The sequence below is a fragment of the Condylura cristata genome, unplaced genomic scaffold (genome assembly GCF_000260355.1).
Source record: "Condylura cristata isolate star-nosed mole 26May11 unplaced genomic scaffold, ConCri1.0 scaffold00002, whole genome shotgun sequence".
Lineage (NCBI taxonomy): Eukaryota > Metazoa > Chordata > Mammalia > Eulipotyphla > Talpidae > Condylura > Condylura cristata.
The window spans coordinates 82,175,223-82,201,240 of NW_004567103.1; the positions used below are offsets into that span (position 1 = coordinate 82,175,223).

At 38.8% G+C, this 26,018-nt stretch overlaps 1 protein-coding gene across 5 annotated transcripts in view; it reads right to left on the bottom strand.

Annotated features, from left to right (window-relative positions):
• CLASP1 (cytoplasmic linker associated protein 1) overlaps positions 1-26,018 on the bottom strand; it is a 261,001-nt gene that overhangs the window by 123,174 nt on the left and 111,809 nt on the right. For all 5 annotated transcript variants that reach the window (XM_012727152.1, XM_012727132.1, XM_012727159.1 and 2 more), the window contains exon 8: positions 20,677-20,744. In XM_012727152.1, coding sequence (XP_012582606.1) covers positions 20,677-20,744 — 68 coding nt within the window. The remainder of the gene's footprint in view (positions 1-20,676; positions 20,745-26,018) is intronic.

Sequence of the window (26,018 nt, forward strand, 5' to 3'; positions counted from 1 at the left end):
GGGCAGGCGGGGATTGAACTCATGCGGAAGTGGCTTAAGCTTCTTAGTGCAGTGCTTTAACCCGCTGCGCCACCAGGGAGGGCCTAATTCTGCCTTTTAATGGCCTCTTAGCAACTTGGAATTTCAAGTACACAGCACATGGTCGTGTAAGCTTACTTGGCCTCAAAGTAACCCCTCCCTGCTACTTCTATAACAAAGCTGGATGAATGCTCAGAGGTACCAGTCTTCTTTCCCTTGGGGGGCTACTATAGAGGACATCTCTTCTAAACACTAAGAGCATACCATATACACCTTCCTTCCTCCATCCCTCAACATTTATTTATCAAGCACAACTGTGTACCAGCTACTCTGTTGGGAGCTAGGAAGCAGGAAGGAAGGCCATAGTTCTCAGTCTTCAGTTCTCCAGGCCAGCGTGGGAACAAGCAAGAACTATAAGCAACAGCAGTTATGATTCAGTATGATGCTTTGAAAGCACACACAAGATCAGTCGTGTGAATACCAAACAAAGGTATATAGACTTAGGCTATATAACATAAAAAGGACCCACTGTATCCTCCTACCCACCTTCCAATGTGACTCACTCTACTGTGTCCATAACGTTAACTGGGATGGTGAAATGCTTTAAATGTGTCTGCATCCCACATAAGTCAGAACGCCTTGGACTACCATCCTGAAAGGCTATACAGTGAGCGAAAACAAATTCTAGGTACAGCTCCCCCTGGACAACTATAGGAGGGGCAAAGAAGTTTGGACAGGAATAACCCTCTACCCTCTGCACACAGAGAGATCCAAGAGCCCTGGAATTGTTCCTATCTTGGGTACCAAGAAGCAAAAGATTAAACACAAAGACCCCAAGTCACGTGCAGCAGTTAGCATGTTGAAGTTAGTATCTTGTGACCAATCTGAAGGCTCAGTTTAAATAAGTAATACGGTTCATACTATACCTTCCTCAGAGAAAAGGGCCTACAGTGACACAGCAATAATATAGGCATATATCAATGTGGGAGAGTATCTAACAACACACACCTAGGGAAGATTATAAACTCACCCTTGGGACCAACTAAAAGCTAAAGGAAGGCAATATGAAGCGATTGCCACTCAAATATCCTAACATCAAAGAACTCCCCAGAGGGAATATGGCTATAAACTATCCTTCCTGCTGAAATAGTAGTCACTGAGCTGTGAAACCTGAACTGACTCCACATTAAGTAACTTCTGAAGAGCCACAGGAAGTCTCAACCACTATAAAAGCTTGGCTTTACATCCCGTTAAGGACCATCATAGCTAGACATGTCTGACTGCCTCGAACTGTGCACAGTTCCAGGCTAAAAGAAAAAGTGCCTTCTCCAAGAATGCCTCTCCTGCCAGGTTCTCAGAGCAGGAGAACTCTGACCCTTCCATTAGCCATCTAACCCAAAGTTCTTCAGTAGCAGGAAGGGAAGGGAGGGGAGGGGGGGAGTGGTTAAGTGGTTATTTGTGTGACTTTCTTTTCTAGATGTCAAGCTGCCCTGTTTAGATTTAAAAAAAAAAAAAAAAAAAAGTTCACACATCCTGGCGCCATGCTTTACTGTCTTTTCTTTTTTCCTTTTTCTAAACAAAACACCCACTATGATCCATTAGATCTACCCCATCCTTGTCCCTGTCCCCAGCCCTCTGGTAAACTCAGTTCTGTTGTCAATGTCTGTTGGTTTCTTTTTATTTTGTCTGTTCACTTGCTTCATTTCTTTACATTATACATATAGGTGAAAACATCCATTATTTAACTTTCTCCTCACTTATTTCACTTTGCACAATCCCTGAGTTCCTCCCACATTGCTGCAAATGGCAAAATTTAAACTATAATAGCTAAATAGAATATTCCATTGTACGTGTGTGGAGATACACACACACACACACACACACACACTTATCTTCTTTGCCTAATCACCTATCAATGGGCATTTAGTTCCCATTCTTAGTTCCCTTCCATATTTAGTTATTGAAAATAATGCACAATGTGGTGTACAGATAATCAGTCGTAGTAGGTCATACAGCTAGCTCTATTTTTAGGTTTTTTGAGGAAGACACCCCCCATGCTGTTTTCCAAAAATAGTTGCATCTATTTACATTCCAACATGTATATGAGGATTCCTCTTACTACAAATCCTCACCAACACTTGTCGTTGGCAGTTTTTTTATGTAAACCATTTCTCCTTGTGATTTTAGTATGAATTTCTAATAGTAAGTGGTGATCAGCATTCTTTTCATGTACCTGTTGGCCATCAATATCTATTCAGTTCTATTGCCCATTTTTAAATTGGGTTATCTGGTTTTCTGTTACTGGATTGCATGAGTTCTGTGTATATCTTGGATATATTAACCCTGTGTCAGACTCATGATGTGAAAATATCCTCTCCTATTCAGCAAGTTGTCTTTTCATTATACTGGTATTTTCTTTCAGTGCACAGAAACTTTAAATTTGCTGTAATCTCATTTTTTTGTTGTTGTTGTTTTCATTTCCCTCACCTTTGGCATCAAGTACCCAAGAACATTTATAATGCTGATATGAAGGAACACATATAAACATCACCTGTTTTCTTCCATGTATATTTTGTGGCTTTGAGTCTTGCATTCAGGTCTTAAATCCATTTTGAATTTATTTTGAATATGAATCTAAAGAGTGATCCAATTTCATTCTTCTACATGTGGCTGTCCAGGGTTCTCATCATGTCCAACATATATTTGTTTGATGTATTTGTTTCTCCACTGTTTATATTAAGCTACTTTGTCACAGATTGTGTTGATATATATGTGGGTTTTGTTCTGGGCTCTCAATTCTATTCCGTTCATCCATGTGTCTATTTTTATTGTAATACCATATTGCTTTAATCATTATCACTTTGTAATATATTTTGAAATTGGGTAACATGATGAATCCATTTTCTTTTCCTTTTTACAAGACTGCTTTAGCTATTTGGGGTCTTCTGTAGCTCCATATGAATTTTAATGTTTTTGCTGTTTCCTTAAAAGAATGTCATTTTGACAAGGATTGTTCTGAATAAAATAAAATAGCCACTTTAATTACATGAACTTAAATCTCTCTCCAGCTCTTTGTATCTTGGTCTATATCTTTTATGTATTCTTATAGTTTTCACCATGTATGTCTATCACTTCCATAGTTGAATTTATTCCCAAGTATTTATTTAGATGCAACTGTAAATGAAATTGTTTTCTTAATTTTTTTCCTTCTTTCATTATTCATATACAGAATGCAACAATCCTTGAATGCTTGTTTTGTAGCCTGTCACTTTACTATACTCATTTATTGTTTCCAATATTTTTTAGTGCCCTGTGTGGTGAACTTTAGTCCAACAATGAACAGAAGTCAAAGATTTCTATCTTTGTCATGTGCTTTTTTGAATTTGGTATCAGGGAAATGTTGAGAGCTCATAAAATGTATCTGGAAGCATTCCTGCTTCTAATTTTTTGGTAATAGTTTAGTATCCTGCTTTATTTAGAACCCTGTACAGACACTGACAAAAAGCTAATTTAAATCAATTCACTAAAACTCTTATAATCTCTATCATGAATTTTAGCTATCTCAAAGCATTTCTCCTTAAAAATAAGATTGTTGAAACGGAATCCCATGAAACAAGATAGCTCAAAAAAATTAAGAAGGAATTAATTATTGTAGTGAAAAAAAAACTAAATTATTATCTAAGAATCTGGAGTCAATTCCTAGAAAATTATTCTGAGTAAATATATCAAGTCTGAGTATATTATTTTGTCCAACTATCACTGCAGTTTGGTTCTTTTGTGCAAGGTTCATTCAAATCTGAATTTCAGTCTTACAGTTTGAAAAGTTAAAAGTCAGTCAGTTGATGGTTCTCTACAATTTTAATAAGAACAAGGCCTTTGGATAACTACAACAAACATACAATTAAAAAAAATCTACAGCTATGGCCTTACTATTTTTTATTATGCCTACTGCTGGAGTTCATAAAGCTGTAATTATTTATATAATTACAAAGCAAGGAGCAACATAAACCAAGAATAACTTGTTCCAAAATGTCATGGTAATTATTTTCTAAAATCCTTTTAATTGCATTTAGACACCATTAAATGCAAATAGTATTCTGGTTTTTATCCAGATTGAGTCTCTGCTGCTAAGACGCACAATCTGATGGATGGCCACATGTAGAGGCCATACAACCACAGGGAATAAACCAGCTGCAAGCAAAGCACCACTTAGGGAAATATCACTGTGAAGTCAGAAACTGTGTATTATAAGGGAAGAGAATATAGTACATAGCACAGCCTCAAAGAGTTCTATATAGACATGTTATTGAAATTACTTGTTTGACAACTGTGCTCTCATATTTATCATATGTTTATTTTCCAGCTCTAAGAGCGAGTACGCCACACTCCACATTTCCATCATCTAGGCAAACCAGACACCTGTTTAACATTACCTTTGGCTTCCTGCAGCACTCCCTGTGACCCAAACCAATTTCCCCCCAAATAAGCACATGGTCCAAATAAAACCAATGTATGAGCCTGTCAAAATCAGCATTGCTGTACTACAGACCTCCACACAGGGCACTTCTGAGCACACCAGATGGGGGCTAGACTTCCAGGGCCTCATTACAGCCTCTCTGACCAGCTCAAAAATCTATTCTGACCCAGGTGGTTATGTAACTGGGTGGTCCCTAGGAGAAGGGAAGTTCCAGGTTCCCTGCCCCACCCAGAAGGAGGGTGGAACTGAGCAGAGAAAAAGGAGAGAGAAGAAGAGAGGAGGCCAGATGGAGAAAAAGATGGAGACCTGAGGAAGCCACATGGAGCAGCAAGCATGTGATGAAGAAACCGGGCTTGTTTCCTGACCCTGGACTGGTTAAGGCAGATGTGGGTGAGATACCTGTAGGGAGGTGACCATGGCAGTGTTTATATTGATTTTGATTTTGCTCTTTTCCTCTCAGATTTGTCTGGCCATTTCTGACCCTTTTCCATGGGTCCCGGCCAGAAGGTGCTTTAGTCTTGTGGCGGGCTTTCAGGCCTTGCTTTGGGCCAATCCCTTTTGGGTTGACTTTTGCCCACGAGGGGATGGGTAACTTCAGGTGTTTGATTTAGAAGTTAAATTCTTTGTGTTCCATATTGTATTTTCACTGTAATAAAGTCACTTTTCATTAAAGCTTTATATGTTTTGTCTTGTAGCGGCGGATGGCAGAACCCACTTAGAGCAGGCAGGTTTTGGGGCTTCAGCGGTGCCTCTCTCTGAATTGAGGTGAGGTTTTGGGGCTTCAGGGGTGCCTCTCTCTGAATTGAGGTGCCCTATAACAGTTAGAATTCTCTCTCAGTAGATGGACTTCTTGAAGGCAGTGGGAGAATCACAAGGGAAAGATACAAGAGAAAATGGTGGGGAGAGGGTAGAATAAAAGAAGAAAAGGAAAGGAAAGGAAAAGAAAAGAAAGGGGGGGGAAGTAAAGGAAATGACAAAGAGAACAGATTCTCTATCTTACGGCCTCATGAGCATTGTGCCCCGATTTAGTCAACAAACAGTGAAGGAAATTTACAGAGGACTAGCAGGCTACTTGCTACCTGACTGAGATAACTACCTTTTTCATCTATCCCTTTAATAAATGCATGAGGTTCTGCTGCCTGAAAGACAAGCCCTAGAATACAATAAGAACAAAACATGCATGCTAAGTGCCCAAAGGGAACTTCCAGTATAAAAAGATAAAACAAGATTTGTAAACAGACATAACAACAAATATGTGATATATCTAATGCAAGAAAAAAACAGTGTAGTATAACAGGGGAAAACAAGAGGCATGTTTTTGGACCAGGGAGTTTAGGGATAGCCAAATCTCACTGGATGGTTTTCACCAAAGATAGAAAGCTCACCTCTAATATGGATAAGGATTACTCAGACATCTCTGTCATGGACCAAGAATTCAAGAGTAGAGGAGAACAAAGGGGAGGAGGAAAGTTCTAATTTACTATGAACAATGAAACCAAAGAATGCCTTTGATTATGTAATAGGGCAGGATTTGCTTTTTCAGCGAGAACAAGGGCCCTACAGTGGGGTTTACTGTCTTTGCAAAAGGCATTATGCATTTGTGATCCTGTAGGTCTGGCTTCCTGGCCACTGTGTGGGTAGCTGTTAGTTTATTATAGCTGTGGTTCCTAGCTAACTTCCAGAAACTACATACAGTAAATCACACTCAAATATAACTTGCATTTCTGCAAAAAGAAGTTGTGTAAACCAGAAGACTCCAAAAGTGAATTTTACGATAGAAAAGAGGGTCCTTTCAAATGGGGGTGTTTCGAATTTCTTTTCTTTTTTTTTTTTTTTTAGCACAAATATATATAGCTATTCAACCTTAAACCTGGTTAAAGTAAGAACTCACAAAGCTCATCCTACAAGAGGCGAGTGGAAGAATGAAAGCACTCTGACCTCAGAAATATATTTCTGCATTCTGAGTAATAATTTTGGCTTTCCTAGCACAGGGTGCAAGTCAATGAGTTAGCATGCATTTTCACTGAGAAAACGAGATAATACCTGGAGTTAAATCTTCTACATGTGACTAACCTTGGAAGACAACACAGGTAGTGGTGACAGTATTTAGATTTTAAAAACCTCTCTGGGCCTCAAAATGCTTGTCAATATTTCAGAGTTTAGATAAGTCTTGGATTTCTCTCAGTCCGTTTCTCAGGTACCGAATAAGAGAATCATTCATATATACTTTGTGTATCAAGAAGATGTTTTTTAAATGCCTACTCACTGCCAGGCCCTGAACCAGATGCTGACAATTCAGAGAACAGGTCAGTGTCTCAACCCTACCTTCAGAGGGCCAGTCAGAATGAGGAAATTTATTTGCAAAATACATTCCTAGAAGACAGAGGGTCAGGGAGGGCACGTCTCTGCCCCATGAAAAGCACTGCCTGTAAAACGAGCAACTTTCAAGCAGGGAAATGAGTAAAGTGAAGTGTAACCTAGTGGGAACAACACGTCTGAAGCCCCTTGGCCCAGAGCGACAAGCGGCTGTGAAGGGTGCACAGGGAGAGCATGGAGCACAGACAGGCTTAGCAGGAAAGCTGGCCTGATTAACAACCATAATGCCAATCTCAAAAAGTTGCCATCGTAATTGGGGAAGAGTAGCTACTTAAGTTGCTGCTTAAGGTTTACAAAAGTAGCCAAAAAGTAGAGTGCAGATACTTAAGTATGTTCAGACTTACATTTTCACTACTTCATGAAAAAAGGAATTGTAAACAACTTTAAGAGCTATAAACAAAATTTGTGTATTTATGACAAAATTTGTGTATTTGTGACAAATCTATATACTGTCACCACTACCTGTGCTGTCTTCCAAGGTTAGTCACATGTAGAAGATTTATTTTTCATGGTCATCTTATTTTCATGGTCATCTTATTTATTTTTCATGGTCATCTTATTTCTCTCTTATGCAGAAATAAATACACAAAATTTATGTATTTATGACAAACTATTTATGACCTTACAGGATACAAAAACTATTATTTTCACATGTCTCACTGTCATTAACAAAAATCACAGTGTATCTTTTCAACTAATTAGTTTTTCTCCTTCTGACCATTGCACTTATTTTATCTCCGAACTTTTCCTGAAAGAGTATAGGCATTTAACTTTAATAAATGGCAGAACCCAAATCACAGATATCAGGTCTACATTTGCATTCTTTGGAAATGTCATTTTAATCATCACTGTACCGATCTTGACTCGATTCTTCTCAATAACCACTGTGTAAGTCAAAAGTAAAGCAGATGGGACAATTCAGAGTGAAATTTGGAAAAGAGTTCCTATCAGCATGTTATCTCATACTTAAGAGACTATACCAAAAGGATTTGTCTTTTTGTGCAATAATCCTGCAAATCATCCATTCCTGCTTTAAGGAATTCGTTCTTAAGAACCCAAGAGAGGCAAATAATCATATTTCTGCATAAGAGAGAAATAAGATGACCATGAAAAATAAATCTTCCTTCTCCCTCATCATTTCCCCCATTTCCTGCTCACTCACCCACTTAAATAATCTGCAAGGTGGCCAGTGCTGCTTCCGGCCATCTCCACTCCCACTTCCTGTCCAGTCCCTATGAAGCTGTCCTGAAACAGGTCTTCCTCATCTCTTGGAGTTCTGTTACCAAAGTAGCTCCTAACTGATCCCCTTTCCTTTGATCTCCTTTTTAAAATAAGTAACATTGTATATTTTAAATACATAAAACATTAAAAAATATAAAAGCTAAAATCACAGAATTTCACCACCCAAAAGGTGATGGAACCTTTTACAGACACAAAATTACTGCATGGACAGACATGGCTAAACAATTTTAATATTACCAGAAGAAAACATGAGAATAAAAGGTTTCTCTCACAAGTCCATTAGTTCATAGTTTTTGGCTTTTATAAAAGTTTTTATTATAGAAGAATATTAGAGTGACAGGCAGGTTATGAAGAAAGAACTGAGTCCCACACACTCCTCCCTCCCAGTCCCCCCATTACTGACATCTACCATTAGAAGGAGCACATTAGTTATGAATCAGTACTGATATAGTACCACTAACTAAAGTCAGTTCATTAGCGTTCCTTATTTTTCCCCTACTATCCTCTATCTGCTCCAGATTCCCAGTGAGACTATCACATGACCTTTATCCAACCTCCCTAGGTTCATCTAGGTTGTGAATTTCTCAGACTTTTCTTATTTTATTTGACGTTGACAGTTTTGAGGGGTACAAGTTGGCTAGTTTACAGAATGTCCTTCCAATTGATCCTGAGGTTTTTGTCATGTCTAGACAGAGTTTGCGGGTTTGGGAGAGAAGAGATAAGTGCCATTCTCATCCCATTATATGGAGAGCACAGGCCTCAGTCAGGCTGATCTGACCTTGATCACGTGGCGGAGGTAGTAGTTACTAGCTTTCTCTAGTGCACAGTTCCTCTCTCTCCCTTCCATGCTGCACTCTGCAGGAAGTCACTGGGCATATCACACACAACAGGACAGGATGCTCTTCCACGAGACTGGCTGATGGATGATTTCAAGTCATGGGAGCGCTGCCTCTTCCCCCTCACTTACATATTATTTATTCAAGCATCATTTTTACAACGATGAGCTCATCAGTGTTTAGTTTACACTTTGGGTTATAATCCAGTACTATCCTATTTTATTGTCTCAGTTTCTTCCAGTTGTGGCCACAGGGGATCTTGCAGTGCACACTGCATCTCCTGTTCTATTATCTGAGAATTTTTTTTTTTCCTTTTGTCACTTCAATATGCACCAAGCTCATGAGGTATATTCTCTGCTCATTTACCCATGGAGCCCTGATGGTATTGGAAATCAAGATCTGAGTGGCAGTTTCTTTAAAAAAGTCTTATTATACATCTACTTCTGCATTTTGTTTTTCTTAAGCAAGCTTCCCATATATAAAGAAAAGCAGTGACAATATCACTTTAAACCTTCTAACATTCACTTCCCATTAACACTGCCACAGTGGAGGGTGTCCCTGTAGGTGACATTTATGGGACAGCTATCCACATACATCACCTCAATCACTCCTCTCACCGGTGCAGAAATTATTACTGTCCCCCACTCACAAGAGGAAATCAAATTCAGGCCGACAGACAAGTCGCTGCCCCAGGCTGCACACTGTTCATTCAGGCAACACACACACTCAGCCTGAGGGTTCCAAACTCTACAGTCTTACATATTCCCTTTTACTTATTTATCTACTTGCACCCCAAGCCATTTAAAAACCACTGATGATTCACTGGATGACTAACACTGTCAGCACCAAACAGAGACCTATGAGGAAAAGCTTATGAATTTTACATATGGTTAAATTAATTTCAGTTCAAGGACTATCCTTTATTCTAAATTACATATTTTTTGTGGATGTTAATATGATGTTTTATGAAATAGTAAGAGATACATGGGAGTTTTATTATTGTTGTTACACTTGGTAAAATTAAAGTTGGCCATCCTATATCGATCTCTCTACCTACCCTACATGGCTTTTCAAATTTAACTCTGAGAAGTTTTGGTCTACAATAAAAAATCTCAGCTTCTTCGCGTGGTATACACAAAGCCTTGATCCAGCTTCCTCTGCACTGCAGGCAGTGACACCAAGCTACTTTTTCAAACTAACTCATTCCAGAACTGGATGCCCCTCCCCCAATCTCCTGGTAAACAACTGATTGGGATCAGGATGGTGACAGGGTGGAGAGAGAGACAAAGTAGGGAGGAACCCAATGGTCTGAGTTTACCACTAAGATAAAGGACTCTGGGTGACCTGGTGGTGGGTGTCTACTCTAAAAGCCCCAGCAGTGGCAAGAGCAGTGGAGGTAGCAGTAGCCAATTTAATGCGGGCTGCCCCTAGTGCCCACAGCCCCACAGGAGCTCCAGCAGCTGGCCTTGGCAAGCGGCCCACGCATGCTGCCTATAGGCAGCATACAGGTCCTTCCTGCAGCAGGAAAGCTCAGTGTGGGCTGGCCCCTGGGCTCTGGCAGTGGTTTCCCTGACCCACAAAAAGCCAATCTTCAGCCTCCATAGTGGAGGTGATCCCAAGCTCCAAAGCTCCTAGTTCCAGGCTACTAGGAGTTGTGCTAGACCTAGATGCAGCAGCTCTGTGGATCACCTCTGGGTTGGGAATTGAACTCGCACAAAGGGCCTGTGTCTCACTTGCAGTGGTGAGCCCGTGTCCACCAGCCCAACAAGGTGGGCTCTTAACAGCTGCACCCAAAAAACCTCCTGAGACCTGTGTCCCAGTGCTGCTGGAGGCCCCCTAGTATTGTTAAACCTGACCCCCTGAGGGGTGCCAGGGGTGGTGAGTCTCTGGCCCCACTGAGGTCAGCTCCAACAGTGGCTCATCCAGGCCCAGGGGTCTGACCTCAATGCAAGTTGGGTCAGAGAAGAAGCTGGGATTTTCCCTTTCGAATCTGGCATTTATAACATGAATGAACCACACAGGTTCAAGTTCTCCAGCTACTTCCAAGGTGGAGTTCATTAAACAGATTGAAAGTGGAGCAAGTTAACTGGTGCTTAAGCAGCACCAAATAGGATTGACAACTGATCTAATCAAGCTTATAGGGCAGTGACCCCCAAAAAGGATATATGGTAGAACAGGAGCCACCTGATTCATTCAGCAGACCACCTCCAAGACTATACAGAGCTCCACATATTGCCAGACCTCTGTACACTCTCAGACTCCCACAGACCTTCACAGACACCTGGCCACTGTTCCTGCCTCTGGCATCACCTACAAAGAGCACCACTGGCCTGGCTACTGTGTCTCCAAGAGCTATCTGCTGCTGGTTAAGCTCACTAACAGATGTAACACTGGTGTCCCTGGCACCACCTCCTGGGTACTGGCGCTGACTGGCACAACTGCTCAGTGCTGATGAGTACTGCTGACCAGTGTCTGGCACTCTGTGTCCAGCTAGTTTAAGAGTTATCAACAATGGGGCCATCCCATTAGGACACATCACTCCAAGTGAGACGCAGCCCCTTTGTGTGAATTTGATCCCTGACCCAGAAGTGACCCACAGTGTGGCAGACCTCTCCTGACGTGCCCACTGCTCCCCTCAGCAGTGTACTTCGTTGATCTGCCTGTTCTGATCCCCACTCTGTTGAATTCTCTCAATGACCCTTCACCTCTGGTTTGTACTCCAGTTCCGTATGGATAAATAAATAAATCTTAAAAAAAAAAAAAAAGGAATTGTCAACAGCTTCTGATCACCTGGCACTGCCTCTTGGTGCCTATTGCCTCTAGCACTGTCAGATCTGGGTTCTGGCGTTGTCCAGTCCAGCCTGGCTGGCGCTGTGGGCTGCCAGTGTCACCTCAGCCACACCACCTATGAGCACCTCCAGATGCCACTGTGAGCTGGCTCCAGGCACACTGCTTACCAGTGTGCCACCAGCTCCAGGCTCTCATCGGCACATGAAAGGCCTCTGTTTTGCACTAGTGGACACGGTCTGGGGTGAGAGGGCTGGCTACTTGTGACCTTAGAAACTTTTTCCCAACCTCCCACTTGTTCATAAAGCCCCATTGCTATAGCATGAGTGAGACCCCACAGCGACCTGCCACTCTCCATGGCACTGTTTCAGAGACAGTCATCTGAGGAGGTATGTGCCCATTCTCCTAAATCATATACAGTTCAGTAAACCAGTGTTGCCTCAACTAAAAAAAAAAGCTTTTTAAAAAAGAAACTAAAACTTGGGTTATGAAGTTCTAACTCATGTTTTTTTTTAAGATTTATTTATTTATTTCTGGGATACAGACCAGAAGTACAGGAGCGGTGAGAGGATTCACCAGAGACAGAACAGGGAGCAGAACAGGCCGACTGATAAAGTATACTGCTGAGGGGAGCAGAGGGCGGGGATCGAACTCATGCTGAAGTGGCTTTTGTTTCTTAGTGCTGTGCTTTAACCCGCTGCACCACCAGGGAGGGCCCTAATTCGTGTTTTAATAATATCTCTTAAAATACTTTCCATTTTTAATTATTCCCTATGGCAACTTTTGAAAATGGCACAATTTCACAACCAAAGGAACATAGAAAGCCAGTTTTATCCTAATAGTAGGGCAAATGCAGGAGGCTGACAGCACAGCTTGCCGAAGGAGGACCAGTCTGAGTCCAAAGCACTGCTTCTCTCTGCAGCCACCACCCCCAACAAGAGAATTCCTGAAATCTTCCTGGTCCATGTTTCCAAGCTGCCCTGCCTACTCATGAGGCTGCCGGGACGATCACAAAACAAAAACATGCAGGAAAATGCTTTGAAATTACTAAAATACTGTATACAATCATGGTATTACATTTTTCAGATTGTTAATGGCCCTTTTATTGACAGACTGATAGAGGAACATTCAAATATGACACCACAAAGAGCCACTTTTAATTCTATAGTTGCAGCTTCTTGGGGTAAAATTGAAATGCTTCTAAACCTGTTTCTAGGTACCGTGTTTGAAAGGAATTAGAAAAAGATCCTATTTTAAACTCAGATCCTCCAGGTTTTCTCTATGACCTTTAATATAAACAGTCAACTCCCATCTTTACCTGGTAGTTTAAAAATAGAACAACTCCCAAATACAGTAACTTTTAAAGTACACACTTTCAAATCCCCAAAAGAAGGGCTGCAAAAGAGGCCACTTCAGGACATTAATTATTTAACTCTCCTACCCAGGTTTTGAGTTCCTGCAGCAGCTAACCTGAATAAAGAATTCTGTTATAAGGGATGATGAAATCAAAAGGAATACTATCGATGCAAGTTTTAAATTCTAACAGAAATGTGGCATCTTCCAGAGTGTCCATTTTTATTAAACTGAACCAAATGTGGTTTAAAAGGTAGATATACATGTCTTAATAACCCATTACAAAATAAAAACAGAACAAATGAGCTGGATGTGTGCCAATTTCCCCAAAGCAACGACAAACGAACACTTGATATTGCACACAATTTCACTCTCTAATACCGGTTTTCACTTGAAAGATTTAGAAATATCCCTTAGTGTCAACAAATTAAACGCCTGCCAGGAAGCCCTTCCCATAGGAAAGGAAGACAGTAACACAAGTAGCTCCCATCACAACACTGTATTTCCTCCTTCAAACACAACCTTGTTTACATGGAGCCCTTTCAAAATCATTTCACTGCTGATCACAACTGGTGAAGCCTCCATGGAAAGACTGAAGGCTCATCAGTAAGACTGTAAACAACACTTCATCTTTCATTTTCAGTGCCATTTTAGCACTTAAAAAATGCAAATATTTTAAAAGGGAAAGGAAAATGCTAAACAAGGATCCTCAAGACAGAAGTAGCACCCATAGACTGCTATGGGTTGTGTGTGTTTTTCCTGTTATCTCCTTTTCAAGAAACCTCAGAAATTTCTAGCCGGCAAGTTTCTTTCAAGACAGCTAGCTTACATTTATTAGCTAATGTCTTCTAACTACAAAGGAGTTTATTTTCAAAACATACATACTGTAAACACAGGAAGACAGAAAAAAAATAAAGCACATGAAACAAAGGCCGATGAAAACAGTTAAACTCAATCACTAACATGTACTCTCCACAAAGGTGAACATTCATGGGAACATCAGTAGTGTTCACAATTTTCCCTGCCTCAATACAAGTATTCATAGCAATTATTTTCCTTAGTTTCAGCTATAATTTTTAGTTCTCACACCAATTATAAAATATCTTAAACACTTTATTTTCTAGGTAAACAGTCATAATTATACTTTCCAGAAAAGATTAGAACAGCCTACCTTTGCCAGTAGTCATGTTGTCAGTGATCTCAGTACAAATAAAAACACTGCTCTGAAAGCTATACCTACTCCCAGCAACTTAAGCATCAGCAAACTCTCCACCCACACGACTTCTTTGGTGTGATCCAGCACCAATGACAACTGCCACCCTGTTCCAAAATAAAAGCCTAGAATATATAGAATAGTGTTGTTGTTGTTGTTTTTATATATAAGGGGTGTGGCTGGGGAGCTTTTTGCATCTGACTTTACTCATGTGAGAGAACCCTCTTTGAAACTAACATTGTCTAAATTCTTGGAATTGTCTAAATTATCGGACCTTACATAAGAATGCCAAAGAGTAATCCTATTCCCACAAGGAAGACAGAGTTGCAGTGTAAACTGCCATCAGACACAGTCTCTCCCAGGCTATTTTAGGTGGTCCTAGCAACACAGCATGGCGCCAGCCTTCAATGCTCTAACAGAGTCTCCTGCATCTGTGCCTATGGAAACATTTTCCGAAGAATCTGAACTAGAATCCTAAACCTTATAATACGCAGTCTATCAAAGGGGAGAAGAAGACCTATTATCAGAACCTGGTTCACTTATTCACAGTCATTCTTTGTAAAGACTAAGCAGGATAATAATATCTTCGATTCTTAGTAAAGGAAAGACAGTTCACCTTTCAATGAATGCTCTTAATTTTAGGCACCTACTTAGAGCTCACCGAGCAATTCTATTTGTTTTAGCTTAAGCAGGTGTTTCTCATTTCCAACATAGAACTGGTACCTGATACTTTTCAAATTATAAATTTTTTTAGTAAAAATACATAAGGCAGGGTGTGTTTGGGCAGCAGCAGGACCCTAGATACTCTGATGCATTAGGGCCAGTGATGTCTAATCTATAGATAATGATCTATAAGCACTGTCTTTATTTTGGAATTTTTATGGATTCTATCAACATGGTATTTTCATCCTCCCTTCATAAATTCATTAGCTTTACTTAAAAAAACTCAAAAACATGCACATTTTTAACCAAATTAATGTCCATGGGCCTCACATCAATCAGAACCAATTAAGGATCATTAAGTGGCTGCAGATAAAGGACATGACTAGTCTGTAATTACCAGCTCTTTCATGCTGAAAATCCAATTCTCCCATGAGCATAAGCACATCTGCATGATTAGAAAAACCAACACAGAAAATAATTTGCTTTTTGAAACCCATGGAAGGAAAAACTATAATTTTTGCTTCAAGGGGTTTGCTAATTATATGGAGACAGGAAAAGAAGGGAGAGAGAGAAGAAAAAGAAACATCTATAAAACAACATATTTTTAACTCCATATTCTTGCCATTCGAAGCCAGAAGGCCTTTGAGTAACCTAGCAACACAAAAGAATCACACAGAGATGATGTGTTCGATTTGAGAGCAAATGCTCACTGACAATTGCTACTCAGCTGTTTTTCACTGCTGTTTTAGTCACAATTCTTACACTTACATAAACCCAAGCCTAAGGGTTTCATATAAATATAATCCATTAAACACCTTAGAATATAATTTGAACCTGACAGAAAAGACAACCCAGGATAAAATGCAATTTCTTCCCTAAGAGTTGTCATTATATTAAGTTTCTTCCAACTTAGCTCAAATCCATAGTTTTTTATTTATTATTCAAAAGAGTACTGTTGTTGACAAATAACGAAAGAAGAGGCAACACATTTCATCAAAATGTAAGACTTGGAAACACCAGAGTAAAAAAATAACTCATAAAATCAAAACCACAATGAGAAACCACTTGATACTCACTAGGATGACTATAAATTTTAAAATGGAATTGTTTTTTGGGGGGAGGTTTGTTAGAGAAAAATTGTAAATGTCAAAGAGGGAAGAGAGTGGAAGAGAGTTTGGTAGTTCCTCATTAAGTCAAACATAATTACCATATGATCCAGCAATCTACCTGCAGGTATATAATCAAAAGAACAGAAAGCAGATATTTAAACAAAAGTGTTCATAGCAACACTGTTCCTTAGCCAAAGGGTAGAAATAATTGAAATAATCACCCATAGATGAATGGACACACAAAATGTGGTCTATCCTCACAATGGAGCCCCGGAAGAAGTGGAGTGACAGTACACGCTACAGTGTGTGTGAACCTTGAAAATGTTAATGCTAGTGAAAGCAGACAGTCACAGTGTAAGATCCCTCAGCAAAAATGTCACACTGCCATGTGGGTGCCTACCTCCCTCACGGGAAAGGGCAGACAGTATCGCAGAATCTAAAATAGGCCTGCTTTGAAAGCTAAGTGTAGCTCAGACTCGGAGTGCTCATACATGTGCTCCATGTTACCCACAGGTGACAAAGGAGGATCACAGAGAACAGTGGAGTCCAACTGCTGCTATTGCCTCAGAGTTACCACCCACATCGGGAACTTCAGAGATGCTACTCTGGGGGTGCACTACTAGAAAACTATAGCAGGGATGTTGAGTGATACTTACTGGTAAGAGCCTGAGGCCTCCCCAAAAAAGAACAGCTGGAGCCTCAACCGGTGGACAGATCCAGTTTGGATCGCTTGTGTCTCCTCACAGAAGAGGCTCATTTCTAGGCTGAGGTTGTGATATTCAAAACACCAGCTTTACCCCTACACAAGACCAAAACCTACTCTTGCTAGTCAGAGTTTAAGCACCTGGACCTTAATAATAGTAGCAAATGCCCCAAGGAAAAGCTCCATTCTGGAAAAGCAAACAAAGGAATCAAAATTGCAATGAAATACCACTTTACACCCACCAGGATGACTAAGATGAACAATAAAAAGTTTTGAAATAGATGTGAATTAATTTACAGTCTCATGCATGGTAAAAATGTAAAATGATACAGCTATTTTATACAATAATGCAGCAGTAATTCATGAAGATTAACTAAAAAGACCTCACAGTTCTACTGCAAGCAATACACACAAGAAGTAAAAACAAATGCCCACATAAACACTTTTACAAAAATATTCACAGAAGGAGACATCACAACAATCAAACAGTAAAAAACACCCCCAAGCGATCATCAACTGACATGCAGGTAAACTGCATGTGGTGTAGCCTATACAAAGAAATATTATTCAGTCATAAAAAGGAAAAAGTACACATACTTGCTGGCATGTGGATGAGCCTTGAAAATACTATAGTGAAAAAGAAATAGTAAACAAAAGCCCTATGCTGTATAATTCCATTTATCTAAATGCCCATGATAGGTAAATCTGTAGAAATAGAGAGTATGTTGTCAAGGATTGGGACAAGAAGGAAACAGGGATTGAAAGCTAATGGATAAATAGGTTTTCTTCAGAGTGATGAAAATAATCTAGACTTATAATGGTAACTGCACAATCGTGTGAATATATGAAAAACCACTAAATTATACCCTTTAAGAAATAAATTTTTGGTAAGTGAATTATAGCTCACTGTGATGATTTCCAGTCCAAAAAACTCCATATCACCCTTTTGTGATATGAGAAACAAAACAAAAAACACTAAGAAAAACAGGAATAGATGAGAACTATAATATCTTGCTGAAGAGCATAGACAAAAATTTGAGTTAAACTTAGTAGTGAAGACAGGGGACTAGATAAGAATGTTGACTCTTGCTATTTTCTAAGTTTGTATAGTGGTGGAAGTTTTAGCCAGTACAACAGGGCAAGGGAAATGAAAGAAAAAGTATGCAGACCAGAGAAAAACACCGCTGTTCCTATTGGCACATGACACAATGGTCTGCAGAAAAGCCCAAAATCTATAAAAACTCCTAGAACTAATAAGGAAGTTTACAGTTTAAGTTGTGTAAAGAGCAAGCCGGAGAAAAAAAGAGTGGATAGATTGAGAAAATAGCAGTCCAGAAAAGTTCAAAGAATGTTTACATTGGGACTCACTGAGGGAATTGAGGGATTGGGGGGGGGCGCGCAATTAGACTAGTTTTATTCCACTGGTTTTTATCAAAAAAATAATCAGTGAATAGAAAATAAGGAAGTTAGATGGTTTGTGTTTTGACAGCAATAGAAAAATTGTACTGGTCTCTCAAAGTCACTATGAAGTGAACAACATTGTTTAGTTTAGAACTTCTTAAATTTTAACACGTCTTTAGATTTTTTTATAATGCCGCTAAAAATTTATATAGTATTACTGCATATAGTAAAACACTGAAATTGTAAGCCTGTAAATTTTAGTTAAGGCTTATTACCATTTTTTTTTATTTTAATACAGATCTCTAAAAGCTTTCATCCTCAACCCTACCCCTTTGCCACAAATGCATACATACATACATTCACATACAACACAACACACATTACTGACACGCGCAAAAGAGAGGGAATTTGGAGGCAACATTTATACCTAAACATTTAGAATAAAATGCTGCTTGTGATACAGCCAGTGCCACAGGATTTTAATATTATCGATGAACAAGTAGTATTTTTTCATGACCACCGAATCTCAGAGTGTTTACATACCCACCTTTCTAAGCAAGGCCTTCAATATGAGATATGTTCCTTCTCTCAACATCAGCATTAACATGAGATTCTGTTTCAGAGTTACAGTACAGTAAATGAAGCACAAACCTACTTTTCTACCACCAATATCCCTTTGGCCCAGTACTCTGTATCCTGGTACCAACAATTTTTAAATTGGGAAACAACACAAATTACATAAAAAACACACACTCAAAAATAACAACGTATGCCTTTCACTGGGGATTACCCATTAAAAAAATAAATAAATAACAACGTATGTTTAGAATGGACGGGGTGCTTTGCCCCTACGTGGCCACCCCCATTCAACTCTAGAGCACAACTCCATGGCCAGAGTTTTGGCCTCAGCTCTACCAATGATGCACTTACAAAATCATCTATAAAAGTATCAGCTAAAGCAGGGAGGTAATTTACAGAAATTATGCAATGTTTAAAATTACACATAAATTATACAGTTAAAGGAAAATGAATTACAAGAGAATGCAAAATCAGATGTGGTGGTAGTGGCTGAATTCAAGTAATTATTATTCACTTTTCTTTTAACATCATGTTCTGACAAACATGAAAAAGAAAGAGAAAAGAATGAAGATTGATGATGGCATTTTACAAGAAACATGCTTCCACAGCCAAAGTCCTTACTGGTAATGGGAAGTATGCAGTAGTATATATGCCCAAAGACCTGGATTTTGTCTCTGCTCTATCCTTATGTATTTAAGCACTTTAGCAGAAATCACTTAAATATTTTTATTCAAAATACTCCAATTTTGAAAGGAATTTTATTATCTAAGATCCCTAGCATTTCTAAAATAGCTATTATATAATGAGATATCCAAAATTAGAAAAACTGTTGGCAATTGACTATTTGATGACTTGATTCACATGGTATATACACTCTTTTCTTCCCCTTCACTGCTTTTAGAATCCCAATGAACTAGTCCCAAGAACTACCCACTTGTTCTCAAATAGCATCACTAAGTAAAATGAAGAGACACAGCAAGATGAAGTCAAAATTCAAGTGACAATTATTTTGTTGATTTAACAGTATTTATTGCTACTACATGCTAGCACTTAGTATGTGTGTGTATACATATACATACATAAAGATAGACACACACACACACACACACACACTATAAGTGATATGTGCTAAGAAGGGAAATCAAGCCTGGTGAAGGCACAGAGAATGAATTCCCTTAGAACACTGGATGAGTTCTGGATGGCTTTTGTAACCCAGTGATACTGCCATGAAAATCTGGATGGAATGGGGAAGAGGATCATAATGACACTTGGGAACAGATTGTGCTTATGATTCTTTCTGCCTGCACTAAGATTCTGAAGCAGGAGAAGCTAAGAATGTTCAAAATTAGCAAGAAAACCAATGAGAGTAGAGCCCAGAGAACTTCTGGAAAGAACAATGTGAGATGACATCAGAATGATGATCAGCATGAGATGCCACAGGACCTGGTGAGCCACGGAATTGTATGGATCTCTGTGTAGTAGGAAACCTAGTTGGATTCTGAACAGGGGATTAACTACACTTGAGTTACATTCAAAGGATCACACGCATCGCTCTGCGAAAGATTTTAGGTCTCTGGAGAGAGGAAAGGCAAAGAAACTGGGTTGGAGGACATGACAGCACAGGTAAAATACCAAGATGGTCTCAGAAGAGGGCAGCAGTGGCAGTAAGAATGACCAGGATTCTAGGTGTATTTTAAAAATAAAGTCAATGAGATCAGCTAATAGATTTCATGTAAGCTATGAAGGAAAGTCAATGATGGCTCCATATTTTCTGGCATGGGAAAGTGGGTAAATGGAGGTTAAGGGTGAAGACCTACACACTCAACAAAAATATCAAATTCAGTGGCTCAAAAAATACACAGGCATTAATGACACAAAACTGAAAGGGTGAAAATAGAAGGATTATTTTTTCTACTCACCATTTGCAGATTGTATCATGTTTCCAGATTTTTGTACTTCATCAAATTTTGTAAATATTACATTCAGCCTGTATTAAAAATACATATAAGTTATTATCCATCACTGTTTATAGTTACATATTAAAACATTAATGTGAACTTGAGTCTCACCCCCCCCCACCAAAACAAGTTCAGTGATGTAAGTCTACCTAAAGCTAAAAATAGTAATTACATCCATAACACTAGCCACAGCCAACAATAACTGAAGTTTTACTATGGATCGAGTACTGACCTAAAGGCTCACTCTCAAGGGTCTCATTTCATCTCAACAGCCTTAGATGGGAGTCTCATCCTCATTATACAGATAAGAAAATCAAGGCCTCATAACTTCATCAAGATTAACTAACACATTTACAATCGCTAGTTAACGTGACAATGGCAGCTCTAAGAGTGAGATGACAGAACCCATATACTCTAGCACTATATTAAATTCATAATACAAAACATATATTACCATGAAAATGTGTATACTTCCCCTATTTCTAAGCACAGACTATATTACTTAGGTTATTTTCAAAATGAACTGACATTAGAGTACAAAGGCGTTTCTGTGAACTATGCTTAATTCAAAAGTGCTACAAATAATTTCTCCAGAAACAAATTTTGTGACTGGATAATCTTCAGCTTGAACAAATCTACATGACATTTATTTTCTATTAATGGGTCTTTTCCCATGACATTTATATTGAAGCAAAACTCCTTAACCAGTCAAAACATTCCCTCCTAGTGATAAGAAAATTGAGAGGAAAATTGGGTGCGAAGTAGTAAGAAAAAAAGGCTTTCCTGAGCAAAAATTCAGAAACACTGGAATAGGTTGTAAAGGGTGAGATACTAAAACAATGTACTTCTGCTATCAAATCTATACCATCCATTGCAGAAATCAGGTGAGATATTTTAGCACCAATTCTTATAAAGCAACCAGCCATACAAGTTCTAATGATTTCAAACGTGTTTTTCCAACCAGAATGAAAGCTTCCTGAGGAGCGAGAGGAATGATATTTCTTTGATATTCTGGACACCAAGCACTATGTCATGGAGGACAGTTACACTGCTTTGTGAGACTGCTAGTGCCTAATCTTATCCTACTCAAGTTTTCTGGAAAACTAGCTATTTCATACATTCTGCTCTTAGTTTACTGGACTGAACACTGAGCTTGCCCGATGCTGAATGTATAAAGTTCCTACCCTCTACAGCTATTTGATTCTATGCCATTCTATTCTACGTAGAATGTTTCATTCTAAGTAATAGTCAAGTCAAACACATCAGCAAATAGAGATAAAAACAAAAAGGATGAACTAATCATACTGCTTCTCCCCCCGTCCTCTTCCATGGCAGATACCATAACCTTTTGCAACCCATCTTTCCACCTGAGTCCACATATAACTCAGAATCCTTCTAAACACTGCTGTGGGCAGCAACTACCAGTTACTCAAATTTGCCACTCCATCAAAAAATCTACCCTCATCTCAGGACCAGATATCAGTAAAACTATCACTCACTTTCAAATTCAGTGGTTACTAAAAATCTGGAAAGATGCCTTAGAGTCAATTCTTGTGATGTTTTCATCACCTTCCCTTATGTAAGCAACAAAGATCTCCAATGGCTTGACAGGCCCATAAATAATATCACTGTACAGGTTGCCAGGCATGCCCTGACCAGGTTACCACTTTATTGGGTCACAACCACATCCTCTGACATGAACATGTCTGTACCCTCCCAAATTTGGGCCAACCCTCTCTCAAGTCTGGCTGTTGCTGAAACTACTGGCAGAGTGCAAGTACTCCTTCCATTCCGGGGAAGGTATCATCATTAGCAATGACAACAGTGAGAGAATCTTGGAGATGATATATTTGGGGGAATGTCTACTCGCTGTGATCACGTTGCTACAACTGACAAACCCAAACAACTAGGAATGAGATCGCTAAGAAAAATTTGTCACTGGTACCTGTACCTTAACTCAGAATTCTCTCAGAAAGGTACCTTTCCCACTGTTTTTATATTCCTGTCTCACAGTTCTCTCATTCTCTGATAAACAATACCTGTAACAATGGATCTTATGAAGGATTCTATTAAGGATTAAGCATCCTTAGCCACCTTCAGAGATCACTAGCTGGCTGTATGACATTCTAACACCAACAACATATTCTCATGAACAGCTTTTGTCGACTGATTCTAAAAACAGCAGTATAAAATGCCTCTATCTGGAGCTATCAACTTGTACAAATGTAAAAGATGAGGCTTATACATTCAAAGACAGTGAGTACATAACTGGGGAGTACCTTCTGAAGTCACGGACTTTTTTTTCATTCTTTGAATCTTAATGTTTTGGATCTTAAATTTGAAACTTTTTTATAGTTTGACAAACTACTAATACTTTTTCCCTAGTTTCTCAGACTTTGAATTTTATATTCAATTCTGTGAGCCAAGTGATGTTTATTTTACTATAAGATTAAGATCTAATTATTCTTTCCTACATTTTATAATATAAATTAAAATAATTTCCTGGAAGCAAGTACTAGTAATCTCCACAAACTCCACTCAGAATTCCTAAATAGCATCTCAGTCCACTAGTCTTCCTTGTTAAACATGGTTGCTTTATTGTACAAATAACTTCACAATGTCTGCCTTCTCTCTGTTGAGCATTATTATAGTAAGAGAATGAAATATTGATCATACTAACTGAAGAAGACAGTCAAAAACAAAGGAAAATTACAAATTTATTTTGCAAAATCCCTGAATGACTTAAAAAAAAAAAAGTTTTAAAAGCCCACCAGAAAACTGCTGATGGCAAGCAACAGCTTTAAATGTTGAATATAATTTGGGGAAATGTAGAATTTCCCTATTGAGCCTACATTCAAATACATCTATGAGTGAAACTTCTCGTGTACAATGAATTTTGATAAACAATTGCTCTGCCTCAAAGGTAGTTTCTCAAGTTTTATTTTTAAGCCTTTGGTAATATTAGTCCACTACTCTTTATAAGCAGACAACCAAGGATTATAACACAAACTTCCTAACATAAAAAAGAGACCAAAATAAACACACTTCAAAATCCTAATGTAGAGGAAAGGAAACTACACAGTTTTAAAAACATCATCACTACATACAAAGAGCTAAGAAAATTACTGCAACTGTAAAAGCAAATGGGAGGCACCCTTCAAAATGGCCAAGTAAGGATGCTGAAAATTTGCTTCTCCGAAGAAACAAAATCTGTCAAAAGCAACATTTCAAAATCCTGGAAATTAGGTTTATAATACCTGAGAAGACTTCTCCAAAAAAAGCTGCTTGATTCTGACATGATTTGTTCTGCCCTATTTCCATCTCTGGCTCACCAACTGAAAACCAACAGCCTCAACATCACAGCAGTTTGAAAACTATGAGCAGTCTTGCAGAAACAAAAAAGTTGGACAAATCTGAAATTCCAGAAAATCCTCATTCTCAGAGAATTGTCTTTATCCAACTGTCTAGCATAACCTTGGAACTCTCCTTCACAGAGCTAATCTTTATTTGAGCTACTTCAGCGTATTCCCAGTGTATGACTCTATCTCCTGAGGTCATGATCAGGAACAAGTGAATGAATCAGCAACAGGAGTTCAACATGCAGTTGCCTGAGATAGCAATTAACTACTAGGACAAAAAAAATGATTACATAAAACTTACAAGAAAACCTGCAGAATCAGATGTCCTGAGAACTTTGAAAAGCCCTGATATATTCCTGGTAATCTAAAAGCCATACACGTATGTGGCAAGGCTGTATACCTGCCCAGGAAATATTCAAGAAGACACTAATGTCTCATTGCTGGCTGACCTTCAGGTTCTGCAAAGCAGGCAGTAAATGAAGACAGTATGTATACAGCACAGGACAGAACAATGAAAGCATGCACAGTCAGTCTTTCAGCAAAGGCTAGAACACTGACTAAAAACATTTAGCAATTTCAGTCAATCATTAGCTGACCACCAAACTAAAGCTAGTAACACAAAACAAAAATACCAATTATGTATTAGGACAGGAAAGTCACTAACCCAAAAGGGACATTGACAACAAAAATCTGGGAAGGGGAAGAATAATGTGATTTCCAGAGTTGCCACATGTACCATTTTAAATCAGTTTCAACAACAACAACAAAAAAGAGACATGTAAAGAAATAAGAAACTATGAAGGGGAAATAACCAGTTGACAGATTACAGGAAGTCCAGGAAGCGGGACTTATTAGGTGAAGTCAGCTATGACAAATATAATGAAAGAACTAAAGGAAACTATTTCTAAAGAATTAACGGAATGCATAAGAATGCTGTTTCATCAAATACAGAAAAATCAATGAAGAGACGAAACATAATGACCATATAGAAAGTCTAGAGATGAAAAGCACAACAACTAAAATAAAAGTTCAGCTGAGGGGTTCAATAGTGAATCTGAGTTTTAAGAGTCAGCAAACCTGAAGATGAGCCAACCAACGTCACCCTGTCTGACAAACAGAAGAAGAGATAGTGAACAGAACCTTTAGATCACCTTCAGCACTAGCAATGCAATGCATACACAATGGGAGTCTCCAAGAGAAGAAAAAGACAAAGGGACAGAAAGGATATATACAAAAATAATGGCCAAAAATTACCTAAATTTATATAAAACATTAATCTACATATCCAAGAAGCTCAACAAACTGCAAAGAAGATAAAGGATTCCTAACCAAAATGTCAAAAGAAAACACAAAATTTCCTCAATAAGAATAATACATTACTGGTAAAAAATAATAGCAGCTAATCATCATTGAGGTAATATATTAAAGTCCTAAAACTTTAAATTTCCAACAAACTTGCTGCTATAGCCAATGAAATTATCCTCCAACTAGGCAGAGAATCCTCCCTGGTCCAACCTCTACATCAATCCATGCAACCAATATAATAAAATACAGATTGGGTGGGGAGATATTTATTGAAAGTAAAAATGAAGGCGAATTTAAGACAGTACTAGATAAACAAAATTTAAAAACCTTTCAGACTAAAATGATGTAGAGATACTACACAATAGCCCAATTCCACTTGAAGATCTAAAGAACACCAGTAAAAGTAACTACAAAGATAAATATGAAAGATCTAGGTAAATACAAGAGTACACTATTATTTCTAACTCTTGTTTTAACATGACTTAAAATGCATCTGCAGGCCCTCCCTGGTGGCGCAGCGGGTTAAAGCACAGCACTGAGAATCTGAAGCCACCTCCGCATGAGTTCGATTCCTGCCTGCCCCGGAGGTGACCACATGGCGTGGCAGACCTCTCCTGACCCGCCCGCTGCTCCCCTCAG